This window comes from Haemorhous mexicanus, chromosome Z (assembly GCF_027477595.1).
Source record: "Haemorhous mexicanus isolate bHaeMex1 chromosome Z, bHaeMex1.pri, whole genome shotgun sequence".
NCBI classification, from domain to species: Eukaryota; Metazoa; Chordata; class Aves; order Passeriformes; family Fringillidae; genus Haemorhous; species Haemorhous mexicanus.
This window is the reverse complement of record NC_082381.1, coordinates 74,308,572-74,327,105: the sequence shown is the minus strand read 5'-3', so window position 1 is coordinate 74,327,105 and position 18,534 is coordinate 74,308,572. Positions and strand designations below refer to the sequence as shown.

Genomic DNA, 18,534 nt, shown 5'->3' with positions numbered 1-18,534 from the left:
TCTAATTTGTAAAGCTAATGTCTATCTTGCTGTTCTGTGCCTTCCCAAATTCCTCATTTGCAAATACTGAGGGCATTGACAGAACAGCATGACTGAATGGGTTTTGAAGACCTGTGAGACAATTATACAGGTCAAAATAATCTCAGAATATATTCAATAAGGTAAATAAAAGACCATCTGTGTACCAGGTTGTTGGTTTTTTTTTTTTAGTAAAGAAGTCTCTGTAGAGTGCCATCTTGTGTTGAAAGCTCAGACTGAGACCTCCTTAGAACAAGGAAGGGATTAGTAAAAAAAAAAATCAACAAAATTAAATATTACAACTAGTTTCTTTAAAATTTGTACTCTGGTGCATACATTTCTGCTGTTTAATGTTTTTCCCATAAAATATGAACAGTAAAATACCATAAAGTAATACTTGAAATCTGTTTATATTACTTAGCTGTAAAAATAAGCACAGTCTTGTAATTCTGATACATTTCTTCCATTAGTAAGCTTGAATTTTTTTAAATGTTTTTCTTCCCAAAGTTCTCTCAGTTATATTTTATTTACTATGGGTGAAATCTTGACTTTGATGGGTTCTTGTTGACTTGAAGAGGTCTTGGATTTCTCTGTGCTTTGAATATAAGAGTCTTAGATGCTACTGAAAACACAGGAGCATTGGGTATGCTGCTTAATCAAGGGAAATTTTTTTGAACAGAATAAGCATCACTGAACTGTGGAGAAAAGTGTAGGTGTACAAATATGTTTAGTCAGACTGGAATTAAGCCAAGATGCTTGTGGAATTCCAAGATTTTTGTGGAATAACACTGTCGTCTTTCTAATCCTTATGCCATTATATAGGCTGGTTTTATCTCTTTTTATTAAAAAAGCCTTTCCAGCTACAACCTGTATTTTAATAGAATAGATTGCAATTAATTTACATTTTACTGACAGAGTAAAATGACTTGAGTATATCTTTTCCTGTTGCTGACAGGTTACCAAGTGCATCATCCCCATCAAGCAATCTGTAAAGCTTGTTTGTTCACCGTTTTTTCTGTATCTGTGAAGTAAAAATATATTTTTTGAAAGTGTGTAAGATGCAGGAAAAAAAACCAAAAAACCCAAAAAATAAAATTTAAACCATGCAAAACAAAGCCAAACAGAACAAGTGGCATTTATTACTCAGCTACAGACTACTCTCATCTTTCTTCAGGTTGTATCTGATCACCACTGTGGTATCTCCCATGGCTTTGAGCAGCGTGTTCCATGTAACACATGAATATTGAGAGACTATTCAGGGAGTTTACCTTACAGTAAAACTAAGACTTTGCTTAGTGGAAAGTAGGAAACAGGACAGAGATTTGAAGTTCGGTTTTGTCTCCTCCTCTGTTGCTTTCATTAAGAAAAGTGGGATGGTCACTAATGGTTTCACCTTCACCATTTATTACATTTGCTCTGTGTCAGGCAGTGAGCCCTGCCTGAAGCATCTCATGTTAGATCAATAGTTTTTAGGTGTGTCAGTCATGTTACAGGCTCTTTAGTGTCTGTGTGATATCCCTAAGAACACAGGAAAGGGTGACACGTTGCTCTGAGTACAGCTACAGCCCACATTAGAAAGTTGCTAGATCAATATAGACAATGAAAGTTTCAGCTTTTTCAAATTGAAAGAATGTCTAGAAAACATTTTAGGTAGTGTATTAGTCCAGGAACCAGGATATGTCATTGTGCGTAGGTGGTTTGTGTGTCTGCCAGTCTCAGACGCTGCAGAAACAAAGACCTTTACATTGTAACACATGGGAACTCTGTGCTTCTTTCACTGCAGCAGCAGTTGGGTGGGAGCTACTGATCATGCAAAGAATGGGGGTGGCTAAAGGAAAACTCTGAAAATTTCAAACATTCAGAAGATGTTCTCTCGTTCTGTCATTGTCTTCTGCCTCCAAGCATTTGCAGTCTCAGGTTAACTGCCCATGTCTTCTTTTTTTCTGTTTTTTTCCCCACTGGAATAATGATTCTCCTAATAGTGTTTCAGCACCTAATGATCTCCACTTAGCTAATAGTTCTGTGAAGACCAATGGTTTTATGTTAATTTTCTATTTTCCAGAGAAAAAATAAAGTCTATGAGACCCTGGTAGCTGCTGCTTGTGAGAGTAATTACAGTTGTCCTTTTCAGGAAGCAACAAAGCCCCCCAGCCGGGCAGCTCGTATCCTCAAGGTGGTCATTGTAATCTGTGGAACTGTGTGCACCTAGGATGAAACTCACATTCAGAAATAAATGTTTAAGTGTCTAAGCCCTATTTTGTTTTGTATTTTCCTCTTGAAAACAATGGGAGATAGTAATCCAAGAAGAGATGATTAATCTGAACATGTGTGGCTGTGAATTCCACATCTGTAAGAAAGTATACATTGAACATTTCATGTACAGACCCAAAACTTCTTAGAAAGTTTAGCTTGTTGAGTGTTACATATAAATGAACCAAAGTAAGGCTATGCAAAGATGACATTGGAACAACGTAGCTTTTATAAATGTGTCGGTGATGTTCTTGTTTGTTTAGTGTGGCTAAGGACATTTCTCATATTTATGATCTGAAGTCATAACAATACTGTTCCCATCCCAAAGGCTCACATCCTGTGACAAGAGAAGAGTGGATACCATATAAAGGGAAACACACTATCAATATGCAGAACATTTGCAGCAGAGTAGGAGCAGCCTTGAATCCCAGTTTCCCTGTGAAGCTTGTGGTTTTCTTTAAACTCTGCCTTCTAGAATTGATTTATTAACTTAGTTTTCATATTTTTTCATTGGTTCTAGCATGCACAATTGCAGGCAAAACATATGTAAGGAAATGTAACACTGAATAGGGAAGTCACAGAGTGTGACAAACAAGAGTCCCTCAAACATTTGCTTCCTAATTGCAAGCTAGTATTTTCATTTTGTAGGGATTTATACAATACAAATGGTTGAGCTTAACTAGTCACTGGAGTAGAGGACACTGAAATAGCCATACCAATGTCTCTTGGAATACATTGCTAACACCTCTGGGAAATTTAAGTTGAAAACATCTTATTTTGGTAAATTGAGATAATTCCAGAAACAGAATTCAAAAGTGCTTTTAAAATGACTGTAGGGAGGGCTAAAAGTCATCCAGATTAGCTACATGAAGACAGACGGTTGAAATGTCCCTTTAGCTGCAAGGCTGGGATTATTTCCCCCATTTTATCATATTGAAAAAATTCGCAGTGGACAGAAAAGTTCATCAAATACACAAAATGAGAATAATTGTATAGATCCTAACAGAAATATCTGTTCCACTTCAGGGCTGAAATTTAGCTGTCTTGCTTGTCCTTATATCTAGAGTTGTCCAGTGTTAGCCTGAGGCAAGAAGACATGATTATGATACTTACCCCACCGAACAAATGATTTAACCATCTTCTAAATGTGGAAAACCCAAGAATAATGACAGTAATAGATACTTTTTGTCCAGCTTGCCATGTGACAATGAATTTGATCATGTTTGGCTTCATCTGCTGCCTAATGCAATGTAACATGACAGATAAACTGAATTAAATGGGTGGCATTATCAGATTTGAAAGATGATAGCTCTTGTAAAGCAAATGAAGTGAGACTGTATCAGTCCAGAAGATTTCAGATTTTTATTGAGGTCTTGAATCTTTGAAACACAGCAAATGAATGTTTTAAGTCCTGCAAAGCAAGTGACTGCAAGGACAACAGTATGCTTATTACTAGCAAAACTGTTGCCTGAAACAGAATTCATCTAAATTTTAGGTTTTATTTGTGTATTTAATTAATTTTTTCATTTCTGTAAGTGCTTTGTAGAGGCAGTGGCTTGAACTTCAAAGCATACTACTACGAATGCTTTTGTACTTGTTGTGATCACTAGACTCAGAACTTTCAGTTACAAAGATAAGTTTAAGTTTCAGTGAGCTAGGATTTAATACCATGCATTCAAATAAATAGTATCCAGGAAGTAGTTTTGATTGTTTTCAGCATTGTCATAACAGGTTGCGTTTACTGGGTAGTTTTAAGAAAGGTTTCAATTCATATTTCTTTCAACTATTTGTTAATTTTGAATACTTTTAACAATTCATGGTGTGATATTACTTTATAAAGTTGGTCTGCTAATTATCTTTCAGCAAATAAGATGGAGCTGCTGTAAGGGTTGTACAGTTAGGAATCCCATGAAGACATGCCTATTTTCATTACCTAATGCTGTGTTCCTATTAGTTTCTGCTTTGTTTCCCTTATGAAGGCAAGACGTTCTGTTCTCACTCAATATGCAGTTTAGACAACATTTTTTTATTTGTGATGAATTACTTTTTAAAAGGCAAAAGCTAGTTCAACAAGAAGGGGTTTTTATTATTTAATACCTGAAAAAAGACTTGAAGTATCTGTATTTCTTAAAATAAGTAGGCTTCAAAATACAGTGTTTATGCTGCAAAAATGTATTGGATTTTCTTATAGTCTACCAAAAATTTGTTGAATTGCCAAAATTTAAAAATAGCCTCTTCAAGAAATTTGTTTTCCAGATCAGATTTTTATGTGTGCTTTTAACAGCAGTGTAAGAAGCTATGAAGAATAAACCTGCTTCCATTAGCTTCAGGATTTGTTCTCCATTAAGTTTAATTATGTAGGAAGTTTTCAGATAGGTAGTCTTAAGAACATTTGAGTACTATGCCTGTAATTTTAGTTTTGTAAGTGTGCTGGGATTTCTTATAAATTTAGCCTCTTTGAGTACTTAGGAGTTTTAGGGTTTTTCACTTTTGCTCTTCAGGTTATTAAAATGTTTCTTTAATGTATCTTCCTCAATAATTGATATATATTAATTATTTAAAATTAATGTTGCAGTTAAAATATGAAGAATTAGAATTAATTTTGTTTGGGTTTTGTTGTAGCTCATGACGTGCTAAAAGCAAGAATTTAAATTAGAACAGAATTAAAATTAACTTTCTTTTTTGTATAGCCCACTGTTTGCGAAAGGGAACTCTGTGTATTTGCTTTCCAAACGTTAGGAGTGATGAACGAAGCTGCTGATGAAATTGCAACTGGGGCACAGGTAGGATTATCTAATGTTTTCTGTACTTTACTCAGTCCTCTCTGTCTCTTTCAGTATGTGTTTTGACTTGTATGCACCATATGAGTACTGTTTGGTAAGTACTATTTATTTGTCCACTGTTATATCTGTAAATGCACTGGGTTTATGCACGGTGTATTCAGATAATACTAATGAAGTGTTTCCATTGTTTTGCTTCTATGTAATTAGAGTAACTGTGGTTTTGTGCCCTGTGTATTCAATTAGGTCACCTGGGTTGTTAATAAAGGCAGCCATTGTAATTGGGAGATAATTCACATTTATTTTCACCTAATGAGCCATTACTACTCTCATGCAATTAATAAGTTACTTCCTGTTCATGGTCTTGGGATGTAGGGATCCACTGAGCATCTGTTGTTTTAATCATTGCATAGCAGTGGGAAAGTCCTTACTGATATTGCTACATAGGGTTCTTTCTTCTTCTGAAGGATCAGGAATTTAATATAAGCCTGCTTCCTGACTCTAAATTCAGTTATTGATGTAGTTATAATCCTATCATTGTTTTCTGAAAGTGTTTTAAATTACACTCCCAAATCACTAACTTAATGTTTCATTAAAAACAGAAGTTAAAAAATCTTACATTTAAGTTCCATATTTAAGATCCCTATTTAAGATTAAGGTAAAAAAGCCTGCAGATCTTAAGGAAAAGTGAATTTGTGTCCAATTTTCTGGTTACTGTGCTTCTACATACTAAACAGCCTGGGTTTTTTGGAAGAACAAACCTTCCCTTTACTTAACATTAACTAGCACTAGTGAGTGTAGTCACTGGAAATAAACTATTCAGGTAGGTGCCTGAATACAACCATGAGCATATCCTCAAAGGTAGAAAGTTGCAGCAGTGTAGATCAACTTCCTCACTTGAGAATATGACTGTGGAATCAGAACAGCAGCTCTTCATCTGATATCTGAAGACCACTGGATTTGTAATATCTAGATACCAAATATTGGGATGATAGTTTGTAAGAAATGGAAGGAGGTGTGCAGATGGAGTCCCACATCTTCCTCAGCCTGAAGTCCTGTGAGCATTTATTTTTTTAATTCAGGCACATGTTACATTACATGTACATTTAGAATCATAGAATATTTGGAGTTGGAAGGGAGCTGTGAAGGTCATGCCATGAGCCAGGACATGGCACGAGCCAGGACAACTTCAACTAGATCAGATTGCTCAGAGCCCTGTCTGACTTGACCTTGATTGTTTCCAAGGATGGGGCATCTACCATATGTCAGTATTTCATCACCCACACTGTAAAAATCTTCTTTATCTCTAGTCTGTATCTCCCTCCTTTAGTATAAAGCCTTTACCTCTTGTCCTATCACAGCAGGTTCTGGTAAAAAGATTTTCCCTATCTTGTCATCCCACTTTAAGTACTGAAAGGCTGCAGTAAGGCTTCCCAGAAGCCATCTCATCTACAGGCTGAACACCCCCAGCTGTTTCAGCTTGTCTTCATCAGGAGGGCATTTCAGTCTTCTGATTGTTTTTGTGGCCCTCCAATGGACTTGCTCCAACAGGTGTAGCTCTTCCTTATCTTGGGGACCCTAGAGCTGGACACAGTGCTCAGGTGGACTTTCATGAGGGTTGAGGGGCAGAATCCCCTCCCTGCCCTGCTGCCCACGGGGCTCCGGATGCAGCCCAGGACACGTTAGGCTCTCTGGGCTGTGAGTGCCATGGCAGGGCATGTGCAGCCTCTCACCCACAGCACCCCAATCCCTTCTGGGCAGGGCTGCTCTGGGGCTGCTCATGCCCAGCCTGTGCTGATACCAGGGGTTACCATGACCCAGGTGAAGCACCTTGCCCAGATTTGTTGAACTTGGTGAGATTCCCATGGGCCCATTTCTCCAGCTGGTACAGGTACCTCTGGATGGTTTCCTATCCTTCAGGCACATCAGCTGCACCACTCAGCTTGTGTAATGTGCAAATTTGCTGAGAGAGCACTTGAACTCACTCTCTATGTCATTAAGTAATGCTGGTCCCAATATTGCTCCCTGAGGGACACCAGTCATCATCAGTGGCCATCAGGACATTGACCTCTACCATCTGGATGAAACTATCCAACCAGTTCCTTATCCACAGAACTGTCCATCCATCTAATTGATCTCTCTCCAATTTAGAGACAAGGATAGTTTTAAAGACTTTACAGAATATAAATGACGTCTGTAGCCCTTCCCTTGTCCACTGATGTGGTCACTCCATCACAGAAGGCCACAGGGTTGGTCAGGCAGGACTTGCCCTCAGTGAATCTGTGCTGGCTGTCTTGAATCTCGTCCCTGTCCTCCACATGCCTTAGCAGAGCTTCCGGGAGGAGCTGTTCTGTGATCTTCCCAGGTGAGGCTGACAGGTTGGTAGTTTCCAGGGCCCTCTTTTCTACCCTTTTAAAAAATAGGTGCAATATTCCCCTTTTTCCAATCACCTGTAACTTTACCTGACTGCTGTGCCTTTTGAGTTAGCATGGACAGTAGCTTGGCAACTTTACCGCCAGTTCCCTCAGGATTCTGGGATGCATCTTATCGGGTCCCTTAGACCTTTCTATGTTCACATTCCTCAGGGCCTCTCAAATTTAATCTTCGCTGGCAATGGGAAGCACTTTGCTTCCCTGCTTTCTGTCTGGAGCTTCTTCAGCTTGAGAGGTGTGTGAAGGGGAGACTTCCAGTGAAGACAAGCAAAGAGCTGTCAAGTTCCTTGGCCTTCTCATGTCTGCAGTTACCATTTTGCCAGTTGTGTTCAAAGAGGGGTTCTTTGGCCTTCCTTTTCTGTCTCACATGCCTTCAGAAGCCTATTCATTATTCTTTGCATCTCTTGTCAAGTTGATCCCCAGTTTCACCTTGGCCTCTCTCACCCCATCCTGACACAAGCAGGCTACATCCCTATATTCTTCCTAGAATATCTATCTCTGCATCCCTTGCCTGTGCATTTCCTTCCTTCCTTGTAGTCTTACCAGCAGGGCTGGAGTCATCCATGCTGACATCTTGTCTTCCTTTCTTGATTTCCTACACATGGGAATTGAGAGCTCTTGCACTCTATGGAAGGCATTCTTAAAGATCTGCCAGCTTTGATCTGCTCCCTCATCCCTGAAAACAGTTTCCCAGGGGATCCTATTGAATAAGTCTTTGAACAGCTGGAAGGTTGCTTTCCTAAAATGAGTCAAGAATTAGGTATAAGCTTTTTTACGTAGAGCTGACTATGCAGATATGTGGCCCTAGTTAGCTCTTACTCTCTTTTATAAAAGTATCAGCGTTGCAGGCACGTGCAGAGCTTGCTGTAGATCTCTGGAGTACCTCTGCATTTACCAAGCTTTACTGTAGAATTCTGAAGCCATTGCAACCTTAAGAGTGCTTAAAAGAGTTAGATAAGGAGTTTTGTCTGTTGTCCCATTGGACCTAGGTAGCTAAATTCTGGTAAGTTTCACTCTAGTGATAGCATTGCAGCCCGCTCGCTCTGTTTGCAGAACAGCCTCCCCATTCCTGTTTGCAGAAAAAAAATCATCAGTTCTAGAGTTTGATCAATCTGAGCTTTTTCTGTCCTTAGTTTAGGACAGTGTGAATCACAGCATATGCTGTCAGCACAGAGGTTATTTCTCCAACAGCCTAGCAAGCTTAGGCTGACTAGTAAAAGGTAGGTGTTTGCGTTTTGTCTGATTAATCCTCTCTAAATCATTTTGTCTAATGAAGAAGCCTAAATACAAGTTCCCATCATTAGAAATCATATCCTCTTTTGTCTTTTGTGCTTTCATCTAGTTTCCTGAGGTGCACAACCCTACTTTGCACTCCAAGTAATCTGATGGCTTCTCCTTGATAAAAAGTGATTGTACTTTATAAAACTTTCCAAAACTTTCCATCCTGAACTCAGATTACCTTGTATTAGTCATGTAGGCAAAATGCTTGCAAATTAGATGACTGATTTCTTGATAGTTCCTACTCCCTGTAAAGAGTCTCTTGAGAGTGAGAGGCACTGTCTGAGGGATTGATGTCATAAGAGGAATTGTCATCAGCAAGTGTTGTCTTGTCCTTCATGCAACTATTTTAATCCTTACTTACTTCAGTACCTCTGATTGAGGAGGAGTTCACACCCAGTTTTAAGGACATCTGCTAGATCCACAGCACTTCCTATTCCCAAGGAATGCATATGCAAGGCTCTATTACAGGGTTTCTGTTAGATTTGCCTCCCAGTTTAAGTTGTTTTGCATTGCATCACCTCAAAACAATGACCTCAGGGGAAATCAAGTGTAAAAAAAAAGCAGAGTTGGAAACAATCTCGGAGTCAACAGTTTGTTTAAAGGAGGGCTTGGGCATGGTATCTGAGTAGAACTGTGCCAGTTTTAAGACAGTGTCCCATCATGTAAATCATAAAGCAAGACAACTTTGAGTCTCTGCATTAAAAGTTCTGGGGACTCAAACAGCTCTTCCCTAGGAGTGTTTTGTGACAGCAGACTAAGAAGTGCTTCTCAGAAGCAGAGTGAACTCATGCTCAATTTCTGGGTAATACATTTAAAGAGGGGCAAGTCTACTGTCTGATCTGGCTGCTGATCTCCTTTGTAAATGCTAGTGCATATGCCCTATTTCAAAATATTAATCTCACATACAGATAGCATAAACTGGAAAGTAATCAGAGAACCATTGGGGAAGGGATCATTATTTAAAGTAATTTCATTTTTCAATATATGTGAGATATTTAGTAACTGGAACAGAATATATTAAAACTGACGGAGAAAATTGTCCATTAATGCTGAAGGAGCAGAGGAGGAGAATGGCAGCTATATGACTCACCACAGCACATTTCTTTTTCCCCTTTCATCGTTATTCTTATTTTCATTCTGGTTCTCTTAAGGACCATAATTTTTTTACATCTAAATGGTCAGGTACAATGACAGACGTAGAAAATCTTCTAGATGAGCCTGAGCTGTGAGATGAGATCTGATCCATGTGGAGTTGTGGGGGGAACGAGGAATATCTACTAACTCCAGCTTGTCTCAGCTTTTCCTTTCTTTTGTAGAAAAGTTGTTTTCACACAGGAATGTTTTCAGAAGGCACAGAAAAACACGAGAAAATGAGTTAATCTGCAGCTACTTTTTAATGTAGTGATTTTGGATTTCATTATGAGCTGGATTTGTATTTCGCAGCTGCCAGAAAGCTGCATTCTTGCATTTTTGTTATTGCTGTATTCTATTTTTAACCTCTGAATTGCATATTTTGAAACAATTACATGGGACTCTGTGTCCAAGTGGTGTATTTACTTATGTACACACATCTGTGTGCACAATACATGCACAATCCTGTGGAGAAATTTTGAAAATCAAAGAAACATAAAGAAGTGTTGTAATTTTGTATAACAAGATAGAAAGAAGAGGATGCCCCAGTGTGAGTTGTGCAGATGACTGTTAAATCATTGCAGTATTCTGGGTTTAGCAGAAGCAAAGCTTTCAAGTGTTTCTGTGATTACAGTCTTCAGGAGAAGTGCAGAAAGTGGTACAAATTTGACAGACTATTCCTTGTTCTTGAACAAAGTTTTTACTGGTGTGTCTATACAGAGATACACAGATCTAGCACAATTTCATTTCCTTAGTGAATAAATTTGATACAGGAATTCACATGTGTGCACAAGAGAAAGCAATACTTCAAGCAATATATTTGATGTTATAATACTTTTAGGACCAGATACTGGTCCTGTGCACATGGAATAATATGCCATGGCTGAACCCAAACTCTGTTGAGTCAGTGGAAAAAATTTAGTCCTGAACTATCTCCTGTAAATAACACAGTCTGGGCAATATAGGCAACAATGAAATACAGTATATCTATAAGATGTAAAAAAAGGCAGCCTGGAAGATATTCTATAAAAGTACTTATTTTGAATAAACATTATAAATATGTCTTTCTTTATCCCCAGGTCGTTGATCTGTTAGTATCTATGTGTCGGTCTGCATTAGAATCACCTAGGAAAGTTGTCATTTTTGAGCCATATCCTTCTGTAGTTGATCCTAATGATCCTCAGATGCTGGCCTTTAACCCCAGGGTAAGTAGCTACCTTTAATTTTGTCATCACTTGGTTTTAGTCATACATAAGATTTCAAAGCAAAGATTTCTCATGGAGGAGTCTCCTTTATTATGTGATACAGCTCCAGAATATAGCACAAGTGTGTTTTCAAAACTTTGCATCTTTTATTTATTGTCTCTGAGAAAGTACTTGAATATAGACTTGTCCTGGCCAGGACAGGGTTAATTTTTGCAGTAGCCAGAACAGGGTATGGCTAAGACCCGGAGGTTATTCTGTACCACCTCACATCATTTCTGGGAGCAGGGCAAGGGAGTCTCTTTCAAGGAAAAAAGGGAAAAGAGTTCTCATTTTACTTGGCAGGGGGAGCAGTTGGATGTTGTCTGTTGCTGGTTTTCTTATCTCATTGCTGTTTCCAGCTGATTGTTCTTACCTCAACCCGTGATCTTTACCTTTCTGCCTCCCAATTTTCTATCCCACAGCAGGGGGAAAGTAGAAAAAGGAGAGGGAAGAGGGCAGTGAGCAGTGCTAGGTCTCAGTGGGAACAGTAAATTGGAGAATACCATCCCTAAACCATGACAAAAGTGTAGATTATTTAAAGCCAGGGAATTCTTCTAAGGGGCAAATTCTGGATGCAAAATTTTTTATTCTGAATGTTTTTCTCTCTGTCTGTACATTGGACACAAAAAGAAAGATGGCCTTTGAGAGATAGAGGTTATGTAAGCCAGGGGATTTCCAGTCCATCTTTTCATTCTTAGAAGTGTCATTGCTGTCATCTCATTTTATCACTGCAAGCAGTTATTTCCTTGTTTGTAATTTTATCAGATGTTAACAGTTGAGTTTTGTACAAGCATCGATGTTGAAATAATGAGAATTGTGCTTGCGTTACCTGCTCCTTAGGCTCCCAATGCTGCCTTTCAGGAACACCCTCAGGCTGTGAATATTCCATCTCCCTAAAGCCATCTCCCCAAAGGCATAGACAAGAACTTGGCATGTCCTGCACTGGGATGCATTTCACTCTTTCTGAGCAAAGGCCAGCTAGCAGGAGTTCTTTGTCAGGAGAAGCGGAGATGTTCTGTAATGTGTTGGCAAGACCCAAAGACGGGGAACAGTGGAGCTGCTGTGGGGTGGTGAAGCATGGGTTGTTTAGCCTGTTCACTCAGTACAGGTGGAGCTGTCTGGTAGTGGTTCCCAAGCAGCAGCTCAGCAAAGATCAGGGTGAGGCAGAGCAACCACTGAAGGATCTATGACATTTTATACACCTGCTAGCAAAGAAAACGCATCTGTTTATATGCATTTTATTTAAAATCTGTTTGAGTCACTGAATTATTTACCTCAAGAGCATGTTGTCCAAATAACTGCATTTAGTTACAAATATTTGTTTAAAAATGAGCCGATTTTTGGAGCCTTTTGGAGATCCCAGTGAAATTCAAAGAAGAAAGATCATAGCAATATTTTTTCAAGGAATTTTTCTGGATGATGAATGACAGTCTGTGGAAGAAAGCTAATGGTTTGAAATATTCAAAAGAATTGATTTGCTGAACATTTCTCTAGCTTTGGTTTTATACACAAAGAAATCGGTATTTTAGAGCCAAATACTAATAATCTTTGAACTTATTTGTGTATTTTATGCCACATCAGAAGAAGAACTATGACCGAGTCATGAAAGCATTGGACAGTATCACTTCTATCAGAGAGATGACACAGGTAAATGTAAAAATATTCACCTAACTTAATCACTGTTTCTAGAACTTGAAAGATGTTTGTATTGCGTGCCTGTGATGGCTCGGGAAGTCAATAGTATCATCTCTTTCCTATATAACTGTAATGATATTGAAATGTTTGTTCAAAATAACAAACCTATCCCTAATGCCAGTTAAATAAAAGTAATGAAGTAGAACTCAGATCTTTTGAAGTTTAAATTAGAGATAATAACAGCAGAATGAGACCTTGTAATGAGGTAACCACCAACTGCTGCATTTCTGGAAATATCAAAGCCAGAGACTTTACTTCCAAAGCAAAAGAAATTGATGTTGTGTCAATGTTCTGAATGGTATTCTGAATGACATGATATTTATTTCTATAATAGCAAAATTCTCTATCTAAGTATAGTTGGGGACTTGGAAGGTTGGGTCTTTTTTGTTTACTGTCATATTATTTTTCATAGCATTTCTGATGGTTGTATTTCTGTTTATTTTTATGTTCCTTTCTCAAACAACTGAGCTGATTATAAGTTGTTGTTTAAATCTCTTCCATATATCTTGCTTTTCCAACTGCTATATAAATGCATCCTCACAACAGTTTTCAGTCTTGCTGTGTGTATTAACAAAATACTTTGGGATTCTTGAGTGAAGAATGTATAGAGGAATAAAATAAATTGAAAATTAAAAATTCACCCTTTTTTGTTAATTTGTGTAATATTTTGTAAACATTTTAAAAATCGGACGTTCTTATAATTTCTTATGATGTCTTTTAAAAATAAAAAATAATTAACATTCTGTTTTTTTTTAATGTTAAAACAGTTATTGGACTAATGAATTTTAAAGGGATGCTTTGCATTGTGATTGAAATGAAGAACAGTTTTCAGAGATATTATAATATGACATGGTATTTATACCTTGTCACAGTTGAAAATACCAAATGGATTATTTTGGATTTCTTTGAGAGACCTAATTTTGTGAAGTCCCAATTTCTTAATCAAGAGCCACACAAAAATAGATGTCTTCTTCTATTCTCCCTGTGATCACCAATGTTTGCTATAATATAGTCATTTTGATGCTAATTATATGCTTATTATCTTACTCTAGGGACAATAATCACTATATTAATTCTTGTTGTCAAAACACACTTATAACTCTACTATGCTGCATATCAGTAAAGCTGTGATTTAAACCTAATAATGTATTCATTTTAATAGATGAAATCATGGGCAATGTAACATATAAAATTCAACTTAGAAATAACATAATTACTCTTTTCTAGGCACCTTACTTGGAAATAAAGAAGCAGATGGATAAACAAGACCCGCTTGCACATCCTCTTCTACAATGGTATAAAGTTGATTCGCATGAGATAATAATTATTAAATTATCATTTATAGTGAATAATCACTTGACCAGTGTAAAGTGGTATAAGGTCAGCCTAATAATTAATTTTGGTATTTTCAACTGCAGCTATTCTGGACTGTTTCTGGACCTCATCTGGGTCCTCTGATCTCATTTTCTGGTGAAGGTTTGGCCTACTTCCATCTGATAGGTTTAGAGGCCTGCAGCTGCATGCTTTGTGATGGCCATTCATAACACATTTTTAAGTTTGGTTTGATTACCACGTCTAATACATCTGTTTCTTATTTTAGGGTTATTTCTAGTAATAGATCACATATTGTGAAGCTACCAGTGAATAGAGTAAGTGTCTGTGGGTTTTCTTATTATTTTCTGATTTTTTTTTATGGCATGCATTAGCATTTTAGGTGGGAGTTTACTAGCAAAATGTAGTTGTCTGCATTCAAACTGATTGCATGGACTCCTTTAATAGAGAAGGCAGTTTTAGGTCCTGATTTTTAGAAACATGAATATCTGAAATAGGTCAAAGGAATAATGTTCATAAAAAACCTGTTTGAGGTGAGTAGCTCACATTCAGGTGTCTACCTTGCAATCATCTGGGATTAGGTGATAAAAACATCACTTTTTGTTCTGTTACCATATAGAATATTAGATGCAGAACTGTACAGAAAGCAGTGCACACAAATACGCTGTATCAGGAGATCCACATATAAGTAACCTCTGATTAAGGGCGCAGTAATGTGCAGCCTTCCAAATAAGCTTGGAAAATAGGTCAGCTCTTATAGAATACTATGATGAAATTTTTGAGTTTAGCTACTAAAGCCATTTTAAATTGGAATCTAGTTTCCAAAAACTTCCATTTCTTTCATAAACTGAAATTCATTCTTACTATTTGATTTCAGCTTGAAACTGTGGAAGTGAAACCCATTCCAACCTAGTTCATGTAGTTACTTAGATGCAGTCATGTATGGTGTGGAAAAGCATGGTATCTTAAGGATTGCCATTAGAGAATTACAGTACTTTCATATTAATCAACTTCTTTTCACATGTGCACTCTTATATTTTACAGCAACTGAAGTTTATGCACACTCCCCACCAGTTCCTTCTTCTCAGCAGTCCACCAGCCAAAGAATCCAATTTCCGAGCTGCTAAAAATCTCTACGGAAGTACCTTTGCATTTCAGTGAGTACATATATTCCTAATAAACAAACGTTATTGAAATGTCATGCTGTTTTTTTTACTTCTGGCATTTGAGGTTTGCAGCTGTGAATCTACTGTTTTAAAGGATTTCTGATGTAATTTTTGCATTTTACACTGTGAATTTTACTGCTTTCTTTTTCATTTTATTCAGTGGTTCACACATTGAAAATTGGCATTCCATCCTGAGGAACGGCTTAGTTGTTGCTTCCAATACGAGGCTGCAGGTAAATAAACAAAACAGATTTTATCTAACCAGTGCGTACTTGTTACATACTAGCTTTGGCAAGTTTTCAGGGGGTTTCATTCTGGTAGCCATACAGCTAGAAGAAGGGATAATTTCAAATACCATCTTGTTTCCTGGGAAAAGTACTTTTCTGATGCAATTAAGATGAAGCAATGTGTCTGCTAAAACGTCTAGAAAACTCTTTGTGGGAATCAGTGTTTCAGTTATACGTTGCAGAGCAGCACCTCTAGGAGGCTTCACTTGGTACTGCTTAAAAGCAGTTGCAAGTGAAACTCAGAGCTGCCTAAACTGTCTCCGTGTCATAGGATCCAGAAACATGCTAGAGTTACAGGAACTGGGCTTGCAGCACTTTCTCTGCCCCTCTGATTTCTTTGGGAATGGAAGCATGAAGTGTCCTGGCCATAAGGGATCTAATGCAAACTTCTGACAATGAATCATCAGGACACCACTATTGCAGAGTAAAGTAGGCATTACAGAGGGACTGGGGAGCTCTGATGCAGAGTATTTTAGCATTGTGGTTTTGGCAGCTCTCCCCAGAGCTGTCAATGTACCTTAGAAGACGATCCCAGGGCATATTTGGTCAGGTACAGAAACACTCTTGTAGACTTCCTCTATAGTAATATTAGGTTTAAAAACAGAAACCACAATTTTATGTATAAATATTATGTAAAATTTTGTGTGGGCATCTGTTTTGTTGTTTGGACATAATTTCCAGGAGAGATATATATATATATATATATATATAGATAGATAGATAGATATAGATATAGATATAGATATAGATATAAGTTTTATGCTCAGGGTGTGATTTTTTTAAAATACTTCTTTGAACACTGTTGATTACCTGGAATAAATTAGTAGGGTGGGTAAATGTGCTATGACCTGTAATTATTATTATTTTGTCCGGGTAACCAAATTAATGCTAAGTAATCACTCTGCTCTTTTTCAGCTCCATGGTGCAATGTTTGGAAGTGGAATCTACCTTAGTCCATTGTCAAGCATATCATTTGGTTACTCAGGTGACATTTATAAATCACTCTAAAGTTGACATATATAGCAGTGTATCTTATTCTGCTGCTTCTTCTTACAGCTTTGCTGTTTAAAACATTATATTCAATTTAATCTTTGTTGACTGTGATTAAATTTTTTCTAAAAAGAGAATTTTTTTAATACAAATAATAAGAGAAAATTACCACTCATTAAACACTGTCCCTATTTTTCAAGGTACTTAGAATTCTTAAACTGTGCTTGAAGTAAATATTAGCTAATACTGAATGCTATATGTAGTAGGTCTTGATGATTCAGCTGAAATCCAACTTTGTGATTTTTGTCAATACCTGCCTAAGTTCCATCTAACTTCACCTATGAATTCATGGTCTTTTACAACTTCATTTGACAAAAAGACATGCTCAACGCTGTATATTTAAGAGTGTTCCCAAGTATCACCATGTCAAGATTACATTAGAAAGTGCAGTTCAGTGTGTTTATTTTAGCCTGAGAAGGAACATAATTTGTCCCACTAGTGAATCCTAAAGTGATTTGTGCAGAGTTTTCCATGTAAGAATTAAATAATAAACAAAAGCATTAAAATAGTAAAAGCGTTAAAAACAAGACAGTCGGTTATGTACATTGAGAAATTAAAGGGATTTTAAAATAGTGTGAGTTTTTTCTTTAGGTATGTAGTATTTACCATTTCCTCACATATGAAAGTGCAGGTATATAGTTTAATGTGTGTTTGTGGGCATGTAGATGATTCTGAGAGTTTTAGTTTGCTTTCTGATACTCAGTGTTTCTAGGCCATGTTTTAGGAGCTCAGCTTTTTGAGCTACTATTTGAGGAACTTCAACATCAGTTATCTCTAGATGCACTTTTAGCTTGTCAGAGATTACATGAGTATGAAGGTTTCTTAGGTCTCACTAAATATGCTGGTTGAAGTATCCTTATCTAACAAAATGTCTTTCTTTTTGGACAATGCTGCTTTGTCAACTTCAATGTGCTATTGCTCCTCTCTCTGCCTGTCTTGGCCCCTTCCATCCTGTCTCCTCCAGAAAGAAGGCTTGTGTACCACTGAAGTGTGTAATCCTTGAGGCCAATAAAAACCATGAAGGAGTCCTACACATTCTGTTCCTTCAAGGAGTTAAACTTCTCCATAATTAAATCATATTTGCAAAGTGCCAAATAATAGAAGTGTTCAAGGTCAGGTTAGGTGGGGCTCAGAGCAACCAGGTCTAGCAGAAGGTGTCCTTACCCATGGCAGAGGGGTTGGAATGAGATGATCTTTCAGGTCCCTTCCAACCCAAACTATTCCATGATTCTGTGAAATACAGGATGCAGGAAACTCAAGGAAGCCCACAGTATCATGCAAAACAGGAATTTTATATAAACCAACATGAGGGATATGAATGAAATCTAAGGCACAAATGTGGATGTTTCAGTTTCTGAGATGGAATTGGATCAAATGTGACTGACTAATAATTTAATATTTTATGTGTTGATAAGGAGATCAAACCAAGGTAGATTTCAAAACTTAAATTGCCTACTCATACAAATTAATTAGACTTTTAATAAAGTTCCATAAAGTGCTAACGATATATATCTAAAGTTCTTTCTCAAGATTTTTGCCTTCCCACCCACAGTAATCAGATTTTTATTTCAGCCTGAATAGGGTCAAGTGGACTGAGGACATGCTGACCTACAAGCCCATTAAGTCACCTCATAAGAATATTCCTGATCTGAATTCAGTGGCGTTTAAGCTCAGGTTTATCTGCTTTTGCACCTACTCAGTGCTAACTTGACTTTGCTAAAGTCTTTGCAATACATGCAGAGGTACCTGTAATTTACAGGATTTATATTGTGATATTCTGTGACAGAGTTAACCAGCTTTTTGAGTGCCATGCAAAAGACTGTGATTCTCACTGTGCTACCTCTTCCATTCTCATACTGAACTCTGCT

At 37.4% G+C, this 18,534-nt stretch overlaps 1 protein-coding gene across 6 annotated transcripts in view; it reads left to right on the top strand.

Moving 5' to 3' along the window:
• PARP8 (poly(ADP-ribose) polymerase family member 8) overlaps nt 1–18,534 on the top strand; it is a 119,180-nt gene that overhangs the window by 90,083 nt on the left and 10,563 nt on the right. For all 6 annotated transcript variants that reach the window (XM_059874052.1, XM_059874053.1, XM_059874056.1 and 3 more), the window contains 8 exons: nt 4,959–5,051; nt 10,972–11,097; nt 12,718–12,783; nt 14,059–14,126; nt 14,432–14,480; nt 15,208–15,320; nt 15,490–15,562; nt 16,532–16,601. In XM_059874052.1, coding sequence (XP_059730035.1) covers nt 4,959–5,051; nt 10,972–11,097; nt 12,718–12,783; nt 14,059–14,126; nt 14,432–14,480; nt 15,208–15,320; nt 15,490–15,562; nt 16,532–16,601 — 658 coding nt within the window. The remainder of the gene's footprint in view (nt 1–4,958; nt 5,052–10,971; nt 11,098–12,717; nt 12,784–14,058; nt 14,127–14,431; nt 14,481–15,207; nt 15,321–15,489; nt 15,563–16,531; nt 16,602–18,534) is intronic.